Genomic DNA, 27,139 nt, shown 5'->3' on the forward strand with positions numbered 1-27,139 from the left:
ATTTTCAAAGTTCAAGTTGATCAGCAGATTTTTATTAGTTTTGTTATCGTAGGATTGACAATTACCTTGAATGTTTCATGTCTGAACAAATTTCAGTTGTAAAAAATTCTAACCACTACATGTTTTGCCGATTGTTAATTGTTAATTTCATGTAGGTTTAGCGATCGCAATTTAGCATGTAGTCTAAAATGGAATGGCGAATTGTGACGTAGTTATATGATGACCATATCAAGAAAAAACGAAGAAGCATTTTTTAATCAAGAAAGTAATAGAAAGCAATTCACCAGACTGTTGCTAACTTGATTTTCAGTTGAGCTTGGATAATATCAAAAGTAACAGGCTCAAAATGATCTAGTGTCATCTTGTTGACTACCATTTTTTATCTGAAAAATGCAAAGATGTTTTGCCTTACCCCTAGTATGACCGTTACTTGTGTGACACAATTTTGTCACTTACGATTGAGAAACAGAGTAGTGAAATTGATCAAAAGTTATTGCTTTAGCTCAGTTGGTTAAATCATCATGGTTTAATACAAAATTGGATTCAGTGGATACACAATTTATCCTCATAATTTATCGATAATCGAGCGTTTAATCACATCACACAAACAATTATTACGACTCACGATTTTTTACATTAAGATTGAAGAAAAAATATTAACTGTAAGAACTCAAAAATCTACATCTGCAAAAATAGAACCAATGTCATGTGGCCAGGGTCATATGATAATCTAAAGAAAATTGAATTTTTCATCATTTTATTATCTGTAAATCTACATAATACCTAGTAAGTTTTTATTTTCACTGGACTCTTCTAAACGACGTAAAATTAAAAGATTTAATGAACGAAAGGGTAAAGATTAAGAAAAAATGGTAGTTGACCTCTGGCTCTCTTCTGATCATTGATATCAGGTTATAGTCAATTAAGCAAAAAGACGTTGAAATTACATTTGCACTGTAATCAATTGTATCGGTAACTTTTTCTATCACATTATATTTACCAGATCCAACAAAAATCAACAACTTGCGACTGTGGTTCTTATTTAAAGGCCAAAATCGTGATTTTCTCTATGAGAAATTTATAATGGGAAAGTTAAAGAGCAATTTTCGTTGATTTCGGCCATGTTAGATCTCAATAACCTTACTTCAGATAATGATGAGCTTAGATATATAAGATAATAGGTCAAAAAGAATAACTTTTGACCGAAAATTTTGAGTCCAAAGTCAACCGTTCGCTTTTCAGGCCACTCGATATCTTGAGAACCGTCCGTCTTAGAAAAAAAAGCCGAACATTTTTGGACTCAGCGTTAAATTTTCTTTCTTAAAATGTATAGAAACGTGGGTCCAAAACTTAAGGTTCGTGAGATGCTCACTCATTTTCGGTCACCCGCTATTAATACTAGTAGCTACGACATAACCAGAATAAAATCTGGTTATCTTACAATTTCTGACTATTTTCAGCTCTTCCTGGTGGCATAGAATTGAGAATTAAGTTAATGCAACTCTGATTTGGAATCGATAACTTAATTCATCTTCTGCTATACTAGATGTCCTTAGTCTGTATGTTCGGAAAAGTTTTTCTATCTTCCAACCGATGATCATGATCATTTTACCATCTTTTAGTTCTGATCATGGAAACTGAAATAAAGATAAAAAATGAACTCGTGAAAATCATTTACAATCTTGAGAAAACAATCAAAGTTTGGATTGTTATTAGTGTTATTATCCATCAATAGAATAAAGTATTAACTTTAAAATTTGTTATTTTTCTTTCTCTTCATCATAAATAAAAAAAATCTGATCGCTAACCTCTAGTCATGTAAATCTCAATGCTATTTGCATTTAGCTCTTTCGCGTTATTAACTTTTTAGTATCGTCCTGGCACGAATTAAACCTTATTTAGCTTGATTGACCAACTCTAAATTGTGATCTACAAAAAACACATAATCCGAATGTTCATCAACTGCTCATGACCTGATGAACTTTCATTTTAGTTAAACAGTTGAACTTCTTGTTGGTGTTTTGGTGCTTGTGTATTGAGATAATATTGTGATCGACATAAAAGTTTTTCCTTAACTGCTATTAATAGTTATCCCTTTTGTTTTTGTATAATAACCTTCATCAAACTTTCGTGTTTTGACCATCCGAAGAAGAAACTCTTGACCCTCTCAATTGAAATATCAAAAACAAATAATCTTTTCATCAATTTTTTATAATTATTACCATGGTGTCAGCTTAATTCTTTCGCATAAACTTCTTCAACATTTCAAACGAAAAATGAATTTCTATGTTAAATAACAAGAAAAAAGTTTGATTATTTCATCAGCTTCGAAAATGATCCCATGGATTTCTCAATAGTTTAATGTTCAATTCACTTTCTACCGTCAAAGTTGATTCACTCCAAACTCAAACCTCTAATACCACAGCACTTTAATAATAATTCAGTAATTCGTCGATTCTCATGATAGTTATTTATTGTCTTACACAACGATAAAATCATGAGTTGAAAGTTTACCATTATTTTTACTCTTGGTAACATGTACAATTCTTGTTACTCTGTTTGTGGATTTCGCTCAAAATTTTAAATACTCAGTTTTTCATCTGGATGGATAACTGATCGTTCCATCGGATTGTATAATTTTTATTTTGAGAAAAAGTTCATCACTTTACAGCAATATATATATACCTGTATATGTGTATTCATGTTTCTCTGTGTTACCTGTGCTTGTATATTCAACACTTGGACTGTGGATGTGACTTGGATTGAATAACGATAAGCTAAGAAAAGTTTTATCAAATTATTCTATTAACCGTTGAGAGAATCGTGTAACATTGTTATTCATATGATATTTGTGTTCTGTTTCAATCTTCAGGATAGATAATCAAACTTTGTTTTGCCATAGAAAGAGAGAAACAAAAAATTACAAGTAACCTGTTCAATCTCAAATTTTTATCGTTAGTCAACAACGAATCTGATATAAGCAAAAGATCATCTCTATCTTCTGGAATGAAATTTTTCTACATGAAATTGTGTTTATATTATTATCATCTCTTTTATTACTATTACACATTTACCTGTTATCATGTTTTCGGTTCACAAATTCAACCTGAACCTAATACAATGGTTGATGATGCGAAATTTTCAGGTAAATTCAATCTTAATCTATACAATTCCTATTTTCTCCAACGATGAGTATGACACTGACCACACTTTTACCATTCAGTTTCATCTCATTTCAAGTTATTCAAGAATCATATTTATTGCTTCTTAAAATTATCCATTTAAATCCATGACAATAAATCTAGCTCAAAATAAAATAGCTTATGGTTTGTTCTGGTTTCTTTTGGTGTTTGCTATCAAATTCAGAAAGAACAGAAATTTCTGGATTCTCAAAATGGGAATCAATTTATTGGTGTTTTTAATCAAACCAAATGACTAGAAGCTGCAAAGATGAAAATACCCATTTGGTTGATTGTAAATCCGAAAGAAAAATGATATTGAACATGGAGCATATTAACAGTCCAGTAATGTCCATTTCTAATATTATATATATTCTGTCAGTCAAAAGTCAATATCATGTTACTTTTTCTCTCATCTCTGTAATTTTTTTCTATTTTTTCTTGTTTTCCATCCCATTTTTACTGCTCATCTTCATTTCTTTTACTTTTCTTTTCTGGTCAACATTTTCCTTATCATTTTGCATTAATACTCAGATGAATAGAAATCAAAGTGTCCAAAAAAGTGAACAGTTGAGCACTTGAACTGGTCAATAACAATTGTTACCAAAAATAACATTTCCAGTAGCCATTGATGTTGACGATTCTTACTGGTATTCAATATCAATCAAAGTCTTATTCACCATGATATCAACTCAATTCATGATAATGCATGACCCTGATTCTTTATTTTATCTAAATGTTATTCCTATCGAAAGGAAGAAGGAGAAGAAAAACCTTTCTCAATCTCATCCCTCTACAATTGGACAGTTCATTCTGATATTTTCATGAATTGATTCAATGCTTATTACAATACGAGATTAGATTGAGGAGATTTTTTATGCTTTTTCAAACTCATCAATATCATCAGCTCTTTTATTGTCACTCATCATTGTCAACTATGAGCGAGGGAGCTCATCATATATTATGATCATTGATCTGTTTATAACTTGTTGTATCGGAATTGAATTTATGAATGGGTTTGAGGTCAGTGACAGATCATTGTTGAAAAAATCTGTTGACCATTAGGCTAAACTGACATTGGTAAATTATTTTCCAACATTTTCCATTACTTCTGAGACTTTAAACATTTTCAATCATCATCGTCAATGTCAGTATAACATCATCATCATCTCTCTCTTTCTCTCTCTCTCCCTCTTTCAACCATTCCATTGATTATCCCTATGATGTCAGCATTCTGTAGTTTGATGATTCAACTTGGAATCAAAAAACCTCATTGAATTAAATGTCAACTTCAGATTATGTGCCAATTGTTTTCTATGACCTTCAACAACTATCATTATACATGAAGGAAAAGTGTCACCGGAAGTCATAAGATTGAAATATTAATACATTATCATGAACAAGTAATAATTTCCAAATCATGGTAATATTGATTAGCATGAGAATGATCATGCTAATCTGATAAGATAAGTTCAAAGTGTCAACATTTTCTGTATAACTGTTAGTGTAATCTTTTAAATCATATTAGATTAATTCAATGGAATTGAATATTGTTTTTATTTTATCAACAAAATTCTATCAAATTTTGATTATTCGATTAATAATTCAATAAAAGAAAATGACAGATTATTCTAAAAGTAATTGAATAACAATCACTTGAGAAATACAAATTGTCTATTTCCAATTCTCTTAGTACATAGGGAAAAAATTTATAAAGAATTCTTAAGACAAATAATAGTATGGAAAGAAGCAGACGAATAAAAAATCTTGGGTGTTGGGAGAAAAGTTCATTGTATCTTAGTAACACGATCTGAATTTTTCAGAATCCAAAAGAAAGTCTCATTTTTTCTTCAGTAAACTCTCTGTAGATTCAAAATAATATAACTGAATAAAAAGAGTTCAGTTACATCAAAAATGAAATGAAGCAGGAAGAGGAAAAGGCGACAGATGACAGACTGAGATTACATACACATGAAGAAGAAGAAGTGATGAAATATAATAGATACATGAGGAGATGATTCAAAGCTCAGTGGATGAGAAGAGAGAGAGAGACAATGGAAGAGAGAAAAGAACTAAAAAGAAAAGATCGAAAATGATGAAAATGATGAAAATAAAATAATATCCATAAAATTAGAGGTTACAACTTCATGAGAGTATCATAGAGAACAGAATGAAAGGGATGATAATGATGATGATAAATAACAGAGAATAGCTAGAAAAATGGGTTAAAAGAAACTAAAGTTACAAGTATGAAGTTTTCACTTTTTATCACTGCATCGAATGCACCATGTATGTATATGAATGATAAGGCAAAGTCATAATTCATAGAATTCGTCTTCCCTGATTCTATTCCAATCTTGTGTCGAAGAGATGAAAATAAATTAACTCTTTCTCTCTTTCTCTTCTGTTTAATAATCTGATCATTTTATTATCATCCTTATCATGATTGCCTTGTCATTTTGATAATTTTCAAATTCTAATCCAATGTTTTGTGTGTATTTACAGAAAGCCGTCCATGTGCCTCATCAGAGTTTCGCTGTCACAAAGGAGGTTGTATTTCACTTCAATGGCACTGTGATTCTGATATCGATTGCAAAGATGGATCTGATGAACTTGATTGCGGTGAGATATTTTTATATATTATATAAGTAGACTCTTCTGATAATAATGATCGATTCATTATCACGACAGTGAATTTTCAAAATAATCGATACAAATTGATTTGCATTTGGGATTTTGTGTCTTATCCAATATTGCGTTTCTCATTTCAGCCCCAAAAAAGAAAACGTTTCTTGAATTTAAAATTAATCTCATCTGAATATCTTAAATCATTTTTGACTTTTGCTACATTTTCAAGGGTTCTACTCTAATTATTGAATATCGTTATCATGATAATATGTTGAAATTATACATTCTGATTGCTGGTTCAATTTTTCCTTACTATAATCGATTCATGTTGACTATCAAATCTCATCACATATTCTCAATCAATTGATTATTATAAAATTTACATTAATCGTTTATATTTGAAAGAATAGTTCAGAGATTGAGCGAAAATCGTAGGCTAGTTCATGGCAACATGAACTATTGCTAAATTGCTATTATCAAAATTACTCGTCTATTCATCTACTTCTATTCAGTTGATATTTTTCGCTTTTTTCTAATATGAAACCAATTGTTTTTTCACAATTATCGCTCTTCCTTATCTTATCTTGTGAAAACGGCGAAACTTGAATGAAAATGTTGACAAACTAGCTGTTTGTTTAAATAGATTTGCGAGTTTATAAAATGGATACTTTCTATTTTTGATTAATGTCAATTTAACAAAAAAGAAACAGTAAAAAAACTGCACAATAAATAGTCGAAGGCATCATCAGTAAGGCAAGAGATTTGGATCATTGAATAACAAAATATAAATCAAATATTAGATAAAATTCAACGAAATCATCAATGTCAATCTCAATTTCTTTTCCTGGATCATTGCAACTAATTTCTTGGTGTCTATTTGCTTCATGATTATCTCTTCAGTCTTGAAATTTAGTTTTATTGGTTCGCTTGTTCAACAAGTTTTCCTCATTTGGCTGATTAACTTTTTTAATCGATGAAATTGTAGTTAGAGATGAAGAATCGGACGATTTTGTCAATGTATTCGTGATCCGGGAATGGTATTTTTGAGCAAGCGAATTAATTATCGATAAAATGAAATAAATAATCATCGCCACAACTAATTTCTCAAATAAAGATGCGATCCAATGAGGTTTGGTGACAACTTTACTGTGAAGTCTCTCCTTTTGATTGATTAAAAAATCTCTGAATGGTTTATGAAGATAATCTCCTAATATTGGTAAATCTTTGATTTTATCAATAAAATGTTCCAATAGATTTTCATCAAATGCAATGATCACAAATAGTTTCTGTAGATGCATTTTAATCACCGCTTTACCGATTAGTGTTGCCCAAACTACTACTACTTTAGCATCGGCAGTTACCATACAACTGAAAGATTATCCTGATCTACGATAATCATCAACTAATTTTTTTTCATCATTTTTTATGTTTTGTGGTTGAAGAGTGAGAACAGTTCATCGTGCTCAGTCTCATTAACTCCTTAATTGAACTTAATTGTGCTGCTAATCGCTTAGAATTGCATATGAAGGTTTTGAGATTATATTCCGAAGGTTCATGATGCACATGCAAAAAGGTGATGAATAAAGACATTGAGTGATGAAGATCAAATCTGCGATCACTTTTTCAGAACATTTACCCTGTCATGAACAAGTTGTTTATCCTTTTTTTAAAACATGTTTAACCCACTTTTCTTATATTAATTGTCATTCCATGTATATACTATTAATGATACAGAAGTTCATTGGAACTTTTTAGTTTTCTCAATGATAGTTTTTTTACCCCACAGAATTTTAACTGAGCAATCAAAGGCTAAACTTGTAATTTTATTCTCATCTAATTTGTAAATTGGTATTAATTGTCTATTAAGATGAATACTTATCATTCCAGTATTGGAATTAACTCCCAAAGCTAATCTGATTCTATGTCCATTGTTTCATTCTAACAGTTGGCTAATTGCTCATCAATTTTCATGATGTAGGACATGATTTACTACTATAAAAGTGACTTACAGAAGATGAAGAAGAAGCTAAATTGAAGTTAATTTTTAACGAATCCTGATAGATCAGATCACTCACAGGGTTGATTAATTGAGCTTAATTTTGAAAGAAAGAGTCAGAGAGAGAGAGAGAGAGAGAGAGAGAGAGAGAGAGAGAGAGAGAGAGAGAGAGAGAGAGATGAATACAGTAGATACAACATGACCTGAACCTGACATGGTAAAATTAATTACATTTCCTCAATTGAAATTATCTTTACCTTCCTGTACAGCATTTACTTCATGGTATTATCACAAAGAGTGGAAATAATTTAATATTGATGATTAGAAGGATATTTTTGCAGTCAACTCAATTTAATTGTCAAAACTAAAATCCACAAAATTTTATATAGCATTTAAAATACACTCAAATAAACTTTATTTCATGGAGATATGCTCATTCTGTTTGAATTATTTGGGGGGAAAAGTTATCCAAATTAATTGAATCTCATTAGATCAATTAGTTCAACCTGTGTTTCAAATCGAATTAATTACAAATCAAGTAACTCAAAATTCATTTTCACAATCGTTACTTTTGTTGAGATATTAATGATATTTATGATAATACTTTAGCTAAATCACCATTCAAGTTGATATTATTCAGATTCTCATCAGAATTATCAAGCTGGTGGAACTCTATTAACAAAACTGTCGGGCTATTCATCTACTTTATTCAGCCGATGTTTGTCAATTACAATGAGTCTTAGAAACTTGCACAGTGTGAATTTGAGTGATATTTATATTGAAAGATCAAGCTCATTTTAATGAACCAGCTCATTTGAAGGCAATTCAATGAATGTAACGTCAATTATGATGAATTTTTCCCCTTGCGCAATTGACTTGATTTGGTTTGTTTATTTTTACTTCGATTAAATAATCAAATCAACAACCATCAATCCACGTAACTTTAACCCCATCCATGAACGTTACTTTCTTTACACCCTGTAGTCATTCGATTTGAGTTTGCTATTGAGTTAATCTTCTATTTCGTTCAAGCTCAAAGACTTTTTTATGCTACTTATTCTCGTTTGCATTATGAATAACTCTATTAAACGCTCTAATGTACAAGAAGTTTCTTGTACATTATTCATCTATGATCATGTTTTTCTGTTCTGAAAGTGCAGCAGTTGATTTTTTGAGCTCTGGAAAGCTTGAAGTTCGATGGACATTGTTCATAGTAAATAATGTGAATCAAGTTCTAGGTAAAATCTCCAAGGGTTTCATATTGGTTTCTCCATTCTCTCTCTCTCTCTCTCTCTCTTTCTTTTTCTCTCTTGCATGTTACCAATCACATCGATAACCAATTTCATGATAACCAATTTTGTTGTTCGAAATCATGTAATATCTCCTTCAACTCACAACTTTATCAAATTTCATTATTCCATCTGTTTACTCACTTTTCCAATGTTACTCTGATTTATATACACCATTTTTCACATCGAAATTTTGAATTTCGGAAGCTAATATAATAGCAAGAATGAATTTCATTTTATATTATTACTTTGCTCACGAAATCAGTTTGATTTTTTCTGCTTTTTTTAATACTTAGACCAAGTTCCCATGGATCATGTAACTTGTCCAATTGGCAAATATCGCTGTCGTAACGGTCGCTGTATTGCTGAAGCTTACCATTGTGATGGAGATAATGATTGCGGAGATTGGTCAGATGAGGATAAATGCGGTAAGATGAGACTACTAAAGCCATTTTCGTTTTTGTATCATCATAATATATCAAATAAAACGAAGAAAAAATGAATTTTCTTTTTTTACTATTTGTTTCGAGTCAATAAGTCTCTTGGAAAACTTTCTGGTTCCATTTCATGATTATTATGATGTGGTCAAAAGACAATCAGAATTTCGGTTTGCACCAATCATGATTTTATTCCTCATTCATATTCTGTATGATTTATTATAATCACTATCAATGATTATCAAAGTCTTTTCATTGTTATTTACTTTTACTGTTATTACAAATGCTACCCTGAGGTTCAAATATCATCTTTATTCATCATCATGATATCTCTCTCTCTCTCTCTCTCTCTCTCTCTCTCTCTCTCTCTCTCTCTCTCTTTTCTTACTTTCTTTCTTTGCTCTTTCTCTCTTCGATATGAATTCTATGATTTTCTTTATTCACTTGATTGAACATAATTTTTCTTTTCTCTTGTATGCAATTGTTCTGATTATTTTTTCTTTTCTAACTTTTATCCTTCGTGTCTTAATCACTTTCCATCCATACTCATCTCTTATCATCTGATAAAATATCGTTATCATGATGTATCACATGGGAATTTATCTTGGATTGGAATGGGTCACTGTGAATTACATTATACTGAATGTAGAAAGTAAAGTAGAGTGTCAAAGTGGTGAATTCACTTGTTCCAATGGAGGTTGTATCAATCAGGAATGGAAATGTGATGGAGATAAAGACTGTGACGATGGTTCAGACGAAAAAGATTGTCGTAAGTTTCTAATCCAATACTTTCTTTCGATACATATTACATGTACATAAATACTCAATATATAAAGTCATCTAATTTTCGTCTAAAAAACCAATCAAAATTTTCCATCACCAAGAAAATTACTGATAATATCCAATTTCAAAAATCAAAAAGAAGAAAAAACTTTCTTAAACTTTAATCGTCGAAACGATTGAAACAAAATCGTTATCAGAATAAAACTATTCTGTGATTGGATAAATATCACTTTGAAACTAGACTATTAGCATCGCATGTACCATATATCATAAAATTTTTCTTTATGTTCATCATCATGGATCTCATGAAGAAAACAACACCAAAAGAACTGACCAATTTTGTTCCATTCTCATACATTGAACTTTTCTCATATAACATAATGTTATAACAATGTAATACCTTTGATCATTTATTTTTATTATGATCTAAGTCGAAATACTTTTCTTATCATATAATATTTTCAAACATCAATAATAATCAAAGTTCACGATGTTTTCTGCCCAGCATCTTGATCCTCTTTGTAAACTTTCCAGATTACCTGTTACATTATTGTTAACATTATCATTGTTATCGAAGTTTTTTTCTTGGCTCAATCTAAAGGTAAACTCCTATTTACCTGTGTAACTTTTTTTCTTTCATACCCTTTCCTAAGTCAAAAGATTTTCAATTGAATACATTTTTTTAGAACTACTTTTCTCTGCTTCATTTCAACAACATGTTTATTGTTGATTCTTTCATCTTAATTTATTTTCTCAACTTAGTTTTCCATTGTAACTTTTATAACTTTTCCGAATCTTTCGAAAACTTCTGATAATAATATAATAGTAATGAAAAGATCTTTGAAAGGTTCTAAGTCTTTTGATGCTCGTTTTCTCATCACTTCATGGTAAAAGTCAATCCAATATAAGAAACTATTCAAAGACGATGAGAGGTATACTCGTTGACATTTCATGATAGAATGACCATTTTTGAAATTCTAGGAAACTGCAGAATTTTCAATTTTCATATTTGGATAATTTTAACTCTATCACAATCTAATTATGGTTTTGCTTTCTTTCTACCTGCCTGATATTTCATTTCTTTTGCAATATCATACACATTATCTAACCATAGAGTTCAATGTTACGTTTGGTTTAATTTGGGTGTCGATTTGCTTCATAATTTGATCTCATTTTTTCCGGTTCCTTAAAAACTAGTCTCATGAATCATAATTTTCCTTTATATAAATATAGTATATTACCTCCATGATATAATAATAATTCATCAAATATTTTCAGATCAATCGATAAACTGAAATGGTTGATGAAATTTTGTAAACTTTTTCCAAATTCAATTTCAATTTTCTCTTCTCACCAAACCTGCATTGAATCGTTAATAAAGCGTTAAAAATATTTACCATGAAAACCTTGTAACATCAGCATCGATCATGATACTTTCACTGAATTATTATCGTTGATAAAAGTACTCAACACCTCAAAGTAATCTCTCTCTCTCTCTCTCTCTCTCTCTCTCTCTCTCTGCTTTGATAAATCTTGCACTTTCTTTCATTATAATGTGTATGCTCATGTAGATATTTCGACTTGGATAACCAATGGAAAAAGATTTAATGAGATTCAATTGAACATCTAGGATCCATTGAATAGCGTGAAAAGGGTTAGCACTAATTGAATGAAGATTCTCATGTGTATGATTAAGAAAGATTTAGTGGTTTTCTGTTATCTTTTCATTGTCTTATTCAATACAAAGTCAATGTTTTTATCTATGTGTTAATCTTATGATAAATAACTGATTTATCATGAATATTCAGTCAAATTGAGTTCTACTATGACTAATGAATTCTACTGAAAACGAATGATCAATATTTTTTTGTCAACTATTATTCAGTAATGGTTAATGAAACGGATATAAATTACCTGTGTTTACATTACAATTAGAATAGAAATGTAACTTTTTTTATTTACTTTTCCTACGAATCTCAATTAGCATAATCACAAGAATTATCGGATAACTTTATTCTAATAGTGATACGATATAAATACAAATTATATTAACAAGAATCAAAAATATTTAAATCTCATTAATGAAACCCCAAGAACAAAAGAGGAAAATTTATTGATTTTTGTTTCTTTCCTCGGTCATATTGATACAGAAAACGTTAACAAAAAAAGATTATTGATCATAATTGAAATCAAAATGGTTTATTTATCTGATTTCTTGCGATTTTCTAGTTAACTTAACCTTTTCTACCAGCATGATTACAGTATTAGTCCTCCATCAATTGGCAAAGTTACACCGTTAATCATTGAGGACCAATCGCTTAGCATGAAGAGGATCACTTTTGCCACTTCTTCTTTTTCAATGAATCGTCCCAATGGTATTGCCTTCCTGAACTCTTCTGCCTCTTCTTGGCTCATTTGCAAAGCCACAGCCATGGGAGTATTAACGATCGAAGGGTTAACAGCGTTGACACGTATTCCTTTTGGTGCCAATTGAAGAGCAAAATTATGGGTTATATGGTCAACCGTTGCTTTTGATGTACAATAAATTAAATATTTTGGATGAGATTTTTTTGCCGCTATACTGGACAAATTTACGATTGAACCTTTAACTCCTGAGTTGATCATTTTTGTCGAAATGATTTGGGTAACATTAATCAAAGCTTTCACATTGACGTCAAATATTTTGTCATAATCCGATTCCTTTATCGATCCAGGTTCTGTTGGCCAAAGGACACCAGCATTATTAACTAAACAATCAACGGGCTCGAGTTTACTCAAAGTCTCTTCGGTAGCTGACCAATCACTTAAATCGAGATGAATTGGATGGACATTGTTAACTTCACTTGCTAGTTTATCCAATTCGTCTTTCAGAATACAAACAGCATAGACTTTAGATGCTCCCGCTTTGACCAAAGTCTCTGTTACCGCTCGACCGATTCCTCTGGAAGCTCCGGTTACCAGCACTTTTTTACCTTCGACAGAAATCTCCATGATTATGATGTGTACGAACAATCAAATTAACAACTATATTTAAACAGAAACAATCAAAAGCTTTTATATACTTCAAATTTTAAAAAACACGTCACCATTTAAAACTAATTAATCTATTTACTTTAGTACCTCTCAAAAGTTGTTGACTTCTGAAGGAAGTTTCACTTAATTTGAGACAAAAACCAAAATTAGAATATTTTACCTGAGATTAAAAGGCTTTCCCATTAACTGAAAAACCGAATTAAACTCGGTGAATGTTGGTTAAAATATCAGCTGGTTGGTTAATTGTCAGCTGATTGCGAAAAATAACCGAGCTTTACCTTTTCCATTAACTTTTTCCGTAGCTTCCACTGTGCTTTTCAAATAACCAACAAGTAATCTAATCGTAGTGATGATTAGATAATCTTATCTAAAAAACTCACCATAATTCAGATTAATCATATTGGTTTAATGGAAAAGCCCTTAAATGTAAATTATTAAGATAAAAATTGAATTACTGTTGATTAGATGGCCAAGAAATGATGAAGTTGTTGTGATTGTCTTTTTCTTCATGATTATATCTTAATTAGCAGTTAACCTCTGGCAAGATACTCTAATTGAACATTAGAATACAAATAATTGTTACAAGGGTTTAGACAATCAACATGATCGCTAATTCAAGATCTTTATATGATGGATATTATATGAGTCCTTGCTTTTTTTTCTGTTTTCTTCTCTCTTTCTCTTTATCTTTCCTTTCTTCCTCTTTCTTGTATCTACTCACTTAAGTTCATGTCGAAGACCTCACTAATTTTTAAGTATTTTCACAGAATAAACCAAAAATTCAGTTATCATGAAAAAGAAGTTGAAATAGATAAAGTTAAAACTGATCTATTTAGAATTCTTGTCAAGATTATGAGATGTTATCACTAATTCTGATTCCATCAGTTCTTGAATGAAAATCTCTACCTTCCCCATGCCAATCAGTTGCATTGTTAATTCTGCTGAAACAATGACTAGAATGTTGGAAATAAACAATCAAGGCTTAATTATATAATGAGAAAATCAGCATCATCTGTTTCTGTTCATGCAGATAATCTGAGTTCATCAGGTTGAAAGTCAATAAGTTCTGAAAGGAAGCAAATTTGTGAAGCTGATCCATGATTTGAATGAATGATTTAATACTTTGGGCGAATTGCTTTGTGTTTATCAATCATGAATTATGTCGAGGGAAAATATATCCACCAAGGCGTCGGTTGAAGACATTGGAACGTAAATTCTGTTTAACGGGAAGAGAAACTCTTGAAAAAACTTGGAATGTGAGTCGTTTCAGCATGATGGGTTACCTGAAATAATGAACCGAATCAGGAGATAGGAGAAAAAACTTATTCCAAAGTAAATTTACCAGGCAAAATATTATGCATGAGAACACTAATATCAGATTACATGAGATATTTATTTCTGATAAGATGAAAACTCTTAGATTATGGATCATGGGAAAAACTTTGCCTATGACCTCTGAATAGTTTGAATGATGAATAAGATCATCAAGATTATCTGGATAGTCTGGATTTGATGATGTTTCCCTTTCATGATGAATTTCAATCCCAATGAACTTTTCATACTTTTTTTTTCTTTCAATCTATTATGAAGTTTCTCTAGATACTCCAACTCATCCATCATGCGTTACAATACATTCAGCTAATACAATAGAATTCTGGACAAAATTCTCATTCAGTATACAAGTAATTTCTACAAACATGAGATTGAACTAAGAACAAAACTATACCATCCATTTCTTGACCATCAAGTAGCCTCTTTCCTTTTCCATTTTCTTTTATACATTATTTTTTCATCCTCCTTTTACTTTTTTTTCTCTTTTTTACCAGCCACTTCATTCTAATCATCATCATCATCATCATCATTATTATCATCTTCTTCTACTTATTTCATCATCTCCAATTTTTATCTTCTTTATTTAATGATGTGGTGTGTGTGTAGATAGGATGGAGAAGGTCAAGAGCTTATGTGGTTAGTCATCAAATTGGTAAATAAATTAAATTAAATTGATAACCTAAAGTAGTTGCTTATTTACACTTACCCATGTACATGATATGGTGTAAGTTTCAGTAAACAAAAAATTAACAGAAAGTAAAACTTAAATCTAATAATAAACTCGACAGAAACTCAAGCATAACATTAATACTTACCAATAGTTTTGTCCTAATACTCGAATCATATTGTCGATTTACTAGTACATATTGTTTGGTATGGATAAGGCAAATCAGCCACTTTGTACGATTTCTTTTCGCTATTACTTGAAACTAATTAACCAATAGAATCTATGGAAGTTTGGCCAGTATTTGTGTGTCGAATTTCAAAGTAAAGATTATTCAACAAAAAACGTGCTGTAAGCAAAAAATGGGCTGCGATGCGCGTGGGACTTTGAAATATTTCCCGTTAATCGTATCTTTCATGGAACTTAAATTATCTTCGCTCTATGAGACTAGTGGTGCCAGTGGCTACGGTACTGGAGTTAGCAATCCAGCTATTAATATTAATAGTTATAAAAAAACCTAATAATAATAGTCTTAAAATAACTATCAGGCTGATTACGTTTCTTACTCATACCTGAAATTTTACTGAATATTTCATGATTATCTGAACTTTTCATCAAATGAATTTTTTGCTTGTTTTTTCTCTCACTATTGAATACATTTGAATATAATCTTTTTGTAAACAGAGTAAATTACACGAATGAATTGTATGAACTTCATGAGAATCTCGCCTTTGACGAACCATTTATTGAATCTAACAGAGTAAATAATGTTTTTCAATAGTAACAATGTGTCAAAAACAAAGTACAGTTGTTCAACTAACGAAAAGTGAAAAAGCTAAAAACATTTTTCATTAACACTTAATGAACTTCATCATTTGACAGGTTACATATAAAGACCATGAAAAAATGTCTGAGAGCTCATGAAATTTACATGGAACTTTTTTACATTTCCTCTGAATATAAACATAATATATTCATCATGAATCCTCCGATTTCTTCAAAAAGGCTCGAATAAATATATCGAAAAACGTTTGATACGAGTTATTTCAATTGATATAACCAAAAATCGTTTCTTCCAACAATATTTCCACCTCATCTCTTGCTCTCAATCGTCACTAAGGTTGGATTAGCTATGTAAAAGCTGATCGAAAATCTTTTGAGAGGAGAAACAGCAAATCCCAATATTAATCTCATCTAATGACACAAATTCATTAAGTATAATTCAAAATCTAACGGTATTTTTATCAGTCTTCTTTCATATTTTCACATCTCTTTTGCTATTATCTTAAAACTTGCTAATATCCATCTCAACAGTTTCTCCATAACAATATCACCTACAATTGAGACAGAACTGTTATTACATTTACACACGTCAGTGAAAATTTGTATTTACCTTTAGTTGAATAACATGTAAACCTTTCATCTATCTCCTTCTTCATTATTATTATCGTACTTATTAATAGTATTTGCTTCGCTCTTCTTTTGTCATCCAAATAATACTTTATACACACTTAAATCTTTCTGAACATTATGTTGACAGAATTTTTTTTTCTTCCGTCATAATACTATTATCATCTCATCTTATAATTTCTCTTGTTCATTTTTCTTGGTCTATTTTTATCTCCATCTAATATCTATCTGAGTAAACAATCAAATTTTCATTAGATAACTTAAATGCTGAGTAAAGAGAATATTTCACATCGTAAGAGAACTTCAGTTACGATAACGATAATATCAATCAACTGATACAAAACACACACACACATTGAGGACCTTCATCATCTTAGAAATGAATTTACCATGAAGCAAAGAAGATCGTTTGAAAACCTTGACTTTTGTTTATCTGAGTAATCAATGAAAACATGATGAAAAATGATGGACCAAACCATTAAGTATCATCAATTTAGTGCTGAAGATAATGTTAATAAGAAGAGAGTAAAAAAAAACATTGAAGCAAAATGTCAAATCGTAAGAGAGAAATAAAAATCCCAGTAATATGAAGTTAACTATAAGTTCATTGAAAGTTCAATTGTATAATCATTGAATACAATACTATTTAGGATGATTATGATGATGAGAAGGGGAAAGAAGTGTAATTTATCATCAAAAGAAAAGGAGGAAAAAAAATGGAAGCAAAATTTTGTCACCATCAACATTATGATATTTTCATTGTTCAATTCGTATAATGTTCAACTTTAACAGTGTTTTCACTTTATCATGATGATAATCAACTGTCATTACAATGATGATGATGGAAAGTCACAAGTCTAAATTGTGAGAGGAGAAAAGATGATGAGTGAAATGAACTAACTGTAAAGGGAATAATAATAATAATATGATCATCGTTATCGAGACCATGATGAAAAAATGGGCCAAGACTAATGATATTTGGCTCTACAAACTGATCATAATTTAGAGAGAAGAAAAAAAAATAACTCGACAAATCGAGTTGTCAAGGAATCGGATTAGTCCATTTGCCTTTTCCACCTTTCATGGTATCATGGAGATTGTACTCATCTTTAATTCTGTCCGAACTCTTGATTTTTAATGCTTTATCATATTCTTGAGGTAAACTATTAGTATTTCCAACTTATTTCGCTCTCTGTTTTCTCTGTTTTCTCTTTTTTATATTCTTTTCCTTTGGTCAACATTCTTCTTAGATACAATCATTGTTTTTTTTTTCTCCCCCTTCATCTTTTTGATATTGATGTTTCATTCTAATACATGTATGACATTAGTAATGTTATTTTATCGATTGGAATCACTGAGAGATTCAGAATTGATGGAAAAATAATTGACTCTCTTGGTATTATCAATATGGAATAGAAACAGTATTGTTGAATGCTCATCCAACCAAGAATTAGATGTTACCCGAATATATATTATTTTACCTTCTTTAGATTTCATTTCATCTTCCGAATTCTTTTCTCGATCATCATTATCCCTTTGATCCTACATTTTCTTTTTCATACATGTATATTCAGTTTTCTACCTACTTCTTTCTCTCTCTCTCTCTCTTCTCATCTTTAATCTTTTTCCATCTCATCCTAAAGATACAGTATTCACAATTATTAGAAACATTTTTCTTGTTATTCTCATTTTAGTTATATGTTACTCAGCTCTTTTCGTGCTCATTTTCTCACATGTACCTGTCGTTTTATTCCCTCAGCTCATCATCCATCTTATCAATCGTATTTTTTATCCTTCACTTTGTTATCATCTTAATATCTCAATTATTATACATTCTCTCCTTTTCTCTTTCCACCCTCCATGTCATAATATTATCACCTGAGTAATAATCAAATTTCTTGATAGATAATATTTGTTCATCTTTCCTCCTTCTTTCCATTATTGATAATATTAAAAGTTATCAGTTTTTCAGCTTCTCTTCATCTCACCTTTCAAACTGTTGTATTAACTTTGGATTTTGTTATCCCATCAATTTACGTCATGAATTTTTCTCCCTCTTCCTCTTACTTATCATTTTCCTCTTTTCTATCATCACCTTTATCCTTCTCATATTAAGATACCACTGATAGTAGTTTTTTTCTGCTGACGATCTCAGTAATTCACCAATTGAGCTGTTATCGTTAAGTGTATTTCTTTTACAAAGTTATCTTCACCTTCATCATCTCCGAAAAGTTTGATAACCCAATCGTGATAATAGTCTCAAGCTTAATACAGATATTCTCATCTTCTTTAATACATTCATAGAATCAGAATTTCTTACCATGGTTCCTACTATCAGTCTACAATTTGAGTTCGAGGTTTTTTCTTACCATATCTCAATAATTTTTTATTCAATTGAAAATATCCCACCAAAGCAAAGTTACCAATGGAATTACATTTATCAGAATTGATTGTTTAAGTATTTAATCTCATTAATATTTACTAATAATAACTCAAATGTTATCACTAGAGTGCAAGAAATAAGATTCATTGAGTTATAAGAAAAAGATACAATATTTCAATTACCAATACGAATGTGAGTATACATGATTATTGAATAGAGTTGTTAATCTCTTTCATCCTTATTGGGTGAAAGATTAGAAGAAAATAATTTCATTGATTATTCTTGTGATAATGTTCTTGTCCAGTGTAATTACTGTAGCCATTCAGAATGTTATGACATTATCGCTGAATTACCGACAACAACAACTGAATATTATCTTTGACAGTTGACAATATATATTATTATATATTGTTGATTTAGTTCTTTACCATTTTTTCATTGATCACAAATCAGTTGATCAGTAACTGTCAAAGCTATTTTGATTGGCTTAAGTTGATTATATCCCTTTGGTGTAAACGTTATTAATCAATATTTTTATTATCAGTTAACACTGAATCACAAGAGAAATCACTTTCTCCATCAACTGATCCAATGAACGAACTGAAAATGTTCATCATAGTTTAATGAAAAAAAATTTTCGAGTTGATTCAAAGAATCTCAAGCTTATCCTTTCTCTCTCTCTCTCTCTTCTCATCTTTAATCTTTTCCATCTCATCCTAAAGATACAGTATTCACAATTATTAGAAACATTTTCTTGTTATTCTCATTTTAGTTATATGTTACTCAGCTCTTTTCGTGCTCATTTTCTCACATGTACCTGTCGTTTTATTCCTCAGCTCATCATCCATCTTATCAATCGTATTTTTATCCTTCACTTTGTTATCATCTTAATATCTCAATTATTATACATTCTCCTTTTCTTTCCACCCTCCATGTCATAATATTATCACCTGAGTAATAATCAAATTTCTTGATAGATAATATTTGTTCATCTTTCCTCCTTCTTTCCATTATTGATAATATTAAAGTTATCAGTTTTCAGCTTCTTCATCTCACCTTTCAAACTGTTGTATTAACTTTGGATTTTGTTATCCCATCAATTTACGTCATGAATTTTTCTCCCTCTTCCTCTTACTTATCATTTTCCTCTTTTCTATCATCACCTTTATCCTTCTCATATTAAGATACCACTGATAGTAGTTTTTTTCTGCTGACGATCTCAGTAATTCACCAATTGAGCTGTTATCGTTAAGTGTATTTCTTTTACAAAGTTATCTTCACCTTCATCATCTCCGAAAAGTTTGATAACCCAATCGTGATAATAGTCTCAAGCTTAATACAGATATTCTCATCTTCTTTAATACATTCATAGAATCAGAATTTCTTACCATGGTTCCTACTATCAGTCTACAATTTGAGTTCGAGGTTTTTTCTTACCATATCTCAATAATTTTTTATTCAATTGAAAATATCCCACCAAAGCAAAGTTACCAATGGAATTACATTTATCAGAATTGATTGTTTAAGTATTTAATCTCATTAATATTTACTAATAATAACTCAAATGTTATCACTAGAGTGCAAGAAATAAGATTCATTGAGTTATAAGAAAAAGATACAATATTTCAATTACCAATACGAATGTGAGTATACATGATTATTGAATAGAGTTGTTAATCTCTTTCATCCTTATTGGGTGAAAGATTAGAAGAAAATAATTTCATTGATTATTCTTGTGATAATGTTCTTGTCCAGTGTAATTACTGTAGCCATTCAGAATGTTATGACATTATCGCTGAATTACCGACAACAACAACTGAATATTATCTTTGACAGTTGACAATATATATTATTATATATTGTTGATTTAGTTCTTTACCATTTTTTCATTGATCACAAATCAGTTGATCAGTAACTGTCAAAGCTATTTTGATTGGCTTAAGTTGATTATATCCCTTTGGTGTAAACGTTATTAATCAATATTTTTATTATCAGTTAACACTGAATCACAAGAGAAATCACTTTCTCCATCAACTGATCCAATGAACGAACTGAAAATGTTCATCATAGTTTAATGAAAAAAAATTTTCGAGTTGATTCAAAGAATCTCAAGCTTATCCTTTCTCTCTCTCTCTCTCTCTCTCTCTCTCTCTCTCTCTCTCTCTCTCGCTCTCTTGATATTCCATGGTGTATCTCTATCCCCCTGATTTACAACGAAAAGAAAAAAATATCGCTCTCCCTTTTTTTCATGATCGAAGTGAGAATAAAAAGAATATTTGACTTGAATTCCAATTGATATTGGAACGGAAATTGAACTTCCGTCTTAGTCTTTTTTCTCACTATGGCAAAAAAAGATAAAAATAATGATGAGAAAGAGATAAAGATGGAGTTGATGAGAAAAAAGTCATTTTATCTACAGTTTGAACTGAATTCCCTGTGAGATGAGGATAAATATATAAGATAGAATTCAGCAGATGAAGAATGAGAAAGGGATGTGTAAAAAGATGGATATAAAAATGAGTAAGAAAAGAGAAAGAGGAAGACTAGAAGGTATAGTTTTATCTAATACTTTTGGAAATGAAAGAATGATGAAAAATTCACATTGGAAACTACAGAGATCAAGAAATGCTGTATTCATGGTTATATTGGGCGTAAAATATTTGTAACTGAACATATAATATAAGTTGATATTGATGCTTGAAGGGATAAGCGACCTGAAGCTAAATAATATTGATGAGAAGGCAAGAGATTGATAGTATCGAAAGCATCAATAAATCTAAGGAATAGCAGAAAAAATGATGAAATCTTGCATTCATATAGCCAAATAATTCAGAGAGAGAGAGAGAGAGAGAGAGAGAGAGAGTTTTATTAGGATAATCATAATGAAAATAGTGTAACTGTAAGAGTTAAACTTGAGAATCAAGGATGAGATGAAATATTTTATTCTGAATGGATAAAATGTATCATTATTATAACACAAGAAAAACTGAGCTTGGGAGACCAAAGAAGAGGATGAAGTATGTTTATTGCATAAGACACTGGGGAGTCACTGTTGAGGCAACGGAATCTTTAAGATAGTGATAAGATATTTTGATGTTAATATAAATGATGATATCGAATTGTTAAGATGAGGGAGAAAATGATGTAAATAATAACGATGATGGAAAAGATACTTTTTGGTGTTAACTTTGAATACGATTCGCAAAGAAAATAAAAAATAGCAAAGAGAAACGTACAGATACACTGGTTAGCTCTTCATTTATCATGGGACTTGCAATGTTATCAAACTTTATTTTTATCACTTCGAAAACTGGTCCTAACTTTTCTTTCTTTGAAACTAAATCGTAGCTCAATTATTTATTTCCATTTATCCTGAGATTGGATTTTTATTCATGAAAGATGAAAATCAAATGGAAATCTGCCAATGTATTGGTAGATTGGCTCGGACTTTCTGGTTGGGTCATTTGTATTTGTAGCATTTCAGGAAATCCATTCTATTAATATAAAAAAAGTTCTTTTACTTTCTTAAGGAAATTGAAACTCACATCTGAAAGTCAAACTTTCCATTTCCACAATGAACTTTTACTTTAAGACAATTTTTAAATTTTCACTCCATCACAATTTAAGACACAGTTTGAATATTATTGTACTCAAAGTGTGAAAGCAAAATAATAACATGAATTTAAGTGAAAATCAAAGATAAATATCAAGTAAAAGAAGACTGAATAGCTTGACCAGCTTAAGTTCTAGATGTTATTTGATTGATTATCAATTGTCTTTATGTGATTATCTCTGATAATGATGATTCCATGATTCAACCAAGAATTCATTATTAATATTATCACGATTTTCGGTGTATATATAAAACGTAATGAGTTTGAAAGGATAGTGGAAACTAAAGGAGGTTGAAAATTTTTCCACTAACAAAGTTTATTTTTGGTGGCAAAATGAAGGAAAAGAAAAGATTAATTGAGAGAAAAAAAGGAAGAAGAAAATTTTCTTGTTGATAAATTGATAATACGCCATATAAACCGATAGAATAAGAAGATGAAAAAAAGAATATACAAAGAGGTGATAAGATAACGGGTAGGGAAGAATAACGAAAATGAGCAAGAGAATAAAACAAGAGAATATATAAGGAAAAAGGATAAGGAAGATGCTTGGAAAGCAAAGAGAGATTTCTTGTAAATCTGGTTTGTAATGATGTTAAGAATTAATTAAACTCCATGTCAGGTACAGATGATGATTATTTCTTGTATCATCATAACACTAAAACAGTGAGGGAGAAAACAACAACAACACAAACCCCTAAATGATTGGTATAACAAAGCATTTCTACATTACGAGCGATATTCAATTGTAGTTATAACCTTATATTGAGGGTGTGGTAACTATTGTTTATCATACAACAACAGTCAAATACTAGTCTGGTACAAGATTCATGGTTGATCAAAAATTCAGGGTAAGATGTATGAATAGACTAAGAGAATAGATATAAAAAAAATGGAACAGAAAACATCACATTAACAGCCTTTTGTATACAAAAAAATGCTCAGTAGTTGTCTATTATTTTCATGGGGATAGCAATGAGTATAAATCTTATTAATGAATATGAATGATATTCACTAGGCTACTCGATAATAGCACATCGATTATCATATGCGAATGTTTACCGATTGAAATTTGAGCTTACTTTTTTGATCTTTTTAGCTTTTTTCTTTCTTCACAAACCTTAATCTCGAGTTAATCTCATTCAAAATCTTTTTTCCCCTCTATTTATTATACAGCCAAAGACTTTGAGTTTGCAACCACTTTTTAAATCATTCACACAGTCAATGATAAGCAAGCAAAGATAACTTTTGATATCTAACCAGTTGACCATTTCAAGACTACATTACTTAAATTAGTGGACAAACTTATCATCATATCTCTGGGTTAACTTTATCTCTCATTGATTAGATTCAACTGTATGAATGATTTAAAAAGTGGTTACAAACTCAAAGTCTTTGGCTGTATGACAATCAGTAGAAAACTATTAGATACTATGATTTTCATATCTAATTAGAATTTAGTTGTTATTAGTTGAATAATAATAAGATGGAACTTTGGAATAACCAATTATCAGGGTGACATTGGAATTATCAAATTATATGTACTTCTAATAGAATGGCATAGAAATTAGAATGAGATTGAAGTTCTTAAGAGAAACAATGTTATTCATAGGAAGAAGAAGAAGAAGAAAGAAATAAAAAGATAATCACATTTGGAAAATCATTTAGTTGCATATTATTTTCTCGCTTTCTCTTTGTTTTCTAATAATCATTTTCATTCTCGAACATGAAATGATTTCATGATAACTATTACGCAAGAAAATTTTACAAAGGCTCAATTTGAATCTCATGTTAAGGTATTTGAATTGTTGGAATGGTGAATAAGTACTCAAAAAAGAAGGGAAAACATGATAATAATATGGAAAATGAAAGCAACAGAATTATAATAAAAGTAAGTTAACTGCGTGACTGATTCATCATCTACTTTGATATAATCAAAATTCACAGTAAATTAAGTTACTCATTGTCATTCACATAACTCTATCATTCACCTTTTTCTTGTATTCACATTTTCCTCAGAATTTTTCACTCACAATTCCTTTTCTATCCTTTTGCTGTATCTATACTTTATCATTTTCTTTTACTTGTCATCATGTTCTCGAGCCTTGAACCAGGTTCGAAGAACCGTCAAAAGAACAATCTCGAATTTGGGTTTAATTTCTACTATATAATAAATACTTTTTTTCTCCCCCATACTTATCTCTCACCAGCAGAATAATAATAATATGCACATTTGGAATTTGGAAAGAAAAGAAAAACGAAAGTGAATGAGAAAGGAAAAAACAGAAACCATGGGTAACCATAATGAAGATTTCAACGAGAAACGAAAAGATAGAATAATAATGAATCATAGAAAATGATAAAGTAGATGAAAGATGATGAGAAAAATATTCCATCCAGAACTTTATCATCTTCATCTTTGATGATGATGATTATCATGATTATCATGTGTAAAGATTTGTTAAGAAAAAAAGCAGAAATTTATGTGTCACAGAAAAGAAGAAGAGATGAAATAACGTTTAACATTCAAGTTATACTTGCATACCCATGAAATGATATTATGAATGTTTGTCACTAAGAATTTTATCCAATGTTATCTGTGTAAATATTTGGAGATCACATTTTACTCAGCATTCCCTTTTTCTCATCTAAATCTTAATAATAAAACACATATCACATAACATAGAAATTGTTGCTGGTGGTTAAACTATTTTCTTTTACTTCTGTATTTCCAAAGACATTATTATCATATACACACAGAGAGTGTTGTGAAGTAAAGGATAGATAGTGGATGGAAAATAATTCTTACACGATGTATAATGATACTTTCGACTGTGAAATGCTGGAATTAATATTCAGTTTTTCTTTCTCTTTCAAGTACAATTTTTTTGAAACTTGTGAATAAAATTCTCATAATTTTACATTTCTCAGAGAAAGAGAAGAAGCAAAAAAAGGAGAAAAATGTTTGTACTTTTGCATGAAGATGTGAATCGTTATATTCAAGTGCTCACCATAGATGGTTATACAATAATAGATGATGAAATTGAATTTTATACTGGAATAAATTGTTAATTCGTAAAATAATCCAGAGAAGAACAACTTTTCAACATAAAAAACAATGATAGTATTAATCTAACGTTTTCATTATCATGAATAACAAGTATATAAATAAAATATCAAATATTAAACTCTTTCCAACCTTGGAGTACATTAGTTCATCGAGAACTTTTTTTACTGTCATCAGAATATTCATTGATGCAATTATTCAAAAGACTGACCAAAAACTGCCCTCAAGTAAGGTCAACATTAAACGAGGACTAAAAATCGTTCAGGGAATTTTTCTAAATTGTAATATCATGTTGACTCAAATTATACTCTGAAATATTTTTCTTAATCAAGAATTAATCTTTTGAAGTTAAGATGCACTTCCATTGTATTAATACTACCATCAACTACATGTATATTTAAATCAGGATCTAAAAATCATTAACTGTTAAAGTTAATTTAATTGTCTTTAAAGAATTAAAAGCCACGGAAACTTTTTTTCGAGATGAAAAAAAGTTAATTACCTCTGATACCATTAATCAAATGGTTTCATTTATCAAGTTACTTTGGTAACAAACACATGTAATGATAATCAATATAACATGATATTATAATCTTATCCCGGTAGCTCCGTTTCGTTGATGAAGATGAGCTTAATAGTTTAGATTGAATTTTCTTCATTAAAAAAGAGCATCGGTGCTTATGTTTAACTTTTCAAACGATACTGATAAATTTCAATTTTAATTTTGAATATTCTCATCCTCTTTTCCTCTTTTAATATCAACTTCTTGGCTATTATCCTACATACATTTGTTAAGGTTATCTACCAATAAGATGATTAGTTTTATCCAAATACCTGAAACTTGAGATATTAAAGCAAAGTTATGGTCATGTGGTCATACACTACGAAGCATTGGATTAAGACCATATTTCGTTATCATTTTTTGAACAGAAGAAATGCTAATTAGTGATTATTTCTAAACATATGGACAAAAGAAACATCAGTAGTAAAAAAGGGGGCTATTAAAAAAAACTAGATATCGAAGTGAGTGAAGATTCTATTAGCCGGCTAAAAGCACAAATTTGCAACCATTAGCTAACCTTAGCTAGCTATTAGCCGATTAGCCAATTAGCCAAAGTGGCTAAAGTAAGGAAATTTGATTATAAAGTTAAATTTAAATATTTTTATTGAGATTCTGCATTGAATTGACCCATAATAATTTTATGTGGCTATGAAGATGGATAAAAAAGATCATAATTATCGTGAACAAACAAAATTTTATTGACCTTTCTGGGGTCGAGTTGACATCTTTTTTTGGTTAAAGTCAAACCTGCTATTGAGAACAATC

General features: G+C 30.1%; 2 protein-coding genes across 3 annotated transcripts in view; one reads left to right on the top strand and one right to left on the bottom strand.

The window, feature by feature from the left end:
* The first annotated feature begins 1,629 nt into the window (after nt 1–1,629).
* LOC128390956 (low-density lipoprotein receptor-related protein 4-like) overlaps nt 1,630–27,139 on the top strand; it is a 57,707-nt gene continuing 32,197 nt past the window's right edge. The window contains exons 1-4 of the mRNA XM_053350766.1: nt 1,630–3,145; nt 5,685–5,801; nt 9,389–9,520; nt 10,179–10,298. Coding sequence (XP_053206741.1) covers nt 3,007–3,145; nt 5,685–5,801; nt 9,389–9,520; nt 10,179–10,298 — 508 coding nt within the window. The 5' untranslated portion in view covers nt 1,630–3,006. The remainder of the gene's footprint in view (nt 3,146–5,684; nt 5,802–9,388; nt 9,521–10,178; nt 10,299–27,139) is intronic.
* On the bottom strand, nt 12,371–13,599 carry LOC128390957 (L-xylulose reductase-like). 2 transcript variants are annotated; one of them, XM_053350768.1, is made up of 2 exons: nt 13,506–13,599; nt 12,371–13,336 (listed from the first exon to the last, which is right to left on the bottom strand). In XM_053350768.1, the coding sequence occupies exon 2, from the start codon at nt 13,301–13,303 to the stop codon at nt 12,569–12,571; it is 735 nt and encodes a 244-aa protein (XP_053206743.1). In that variant the 5' UTR covers nt 13,304–13,336; nt 13,506–13,599; the 3' UTR covers nt 12,371–12,568. The 2 variants fall into 2 exon arrangements, with proteins under 2 accessions (XP_053206743.1, XP_053206742.1); XM_053350767.1 differs by having other exon boundaries at nt 13,433–13,597.

The sequence above is a fragment of the Panonychus citri genome, unplaced genomic scaffold, assembly GCF_014898815.1.
Source record: "Panonychus citri isolate SS breed McGregor unplaced genomic scaffold, ASM1489881v1 Contig00132, whole genome shotgun sequence".
NCBI lineage: Eukaryota > Metazoa > Arthropoda > Arachnida > Trombidiformes > Tetranychidae > Panonychus > Panonychus citri.

What these genes read in the sequence shown, in the direction of transcription:
- LOC128390957 (XM_053350768.1), bottom strand. Translation starts at nt 13,303, where the DNA reads ATGGAGATTTCTGTCGAAGGTAAAAAAGTGCTGGTAACCGGAGCTTCC.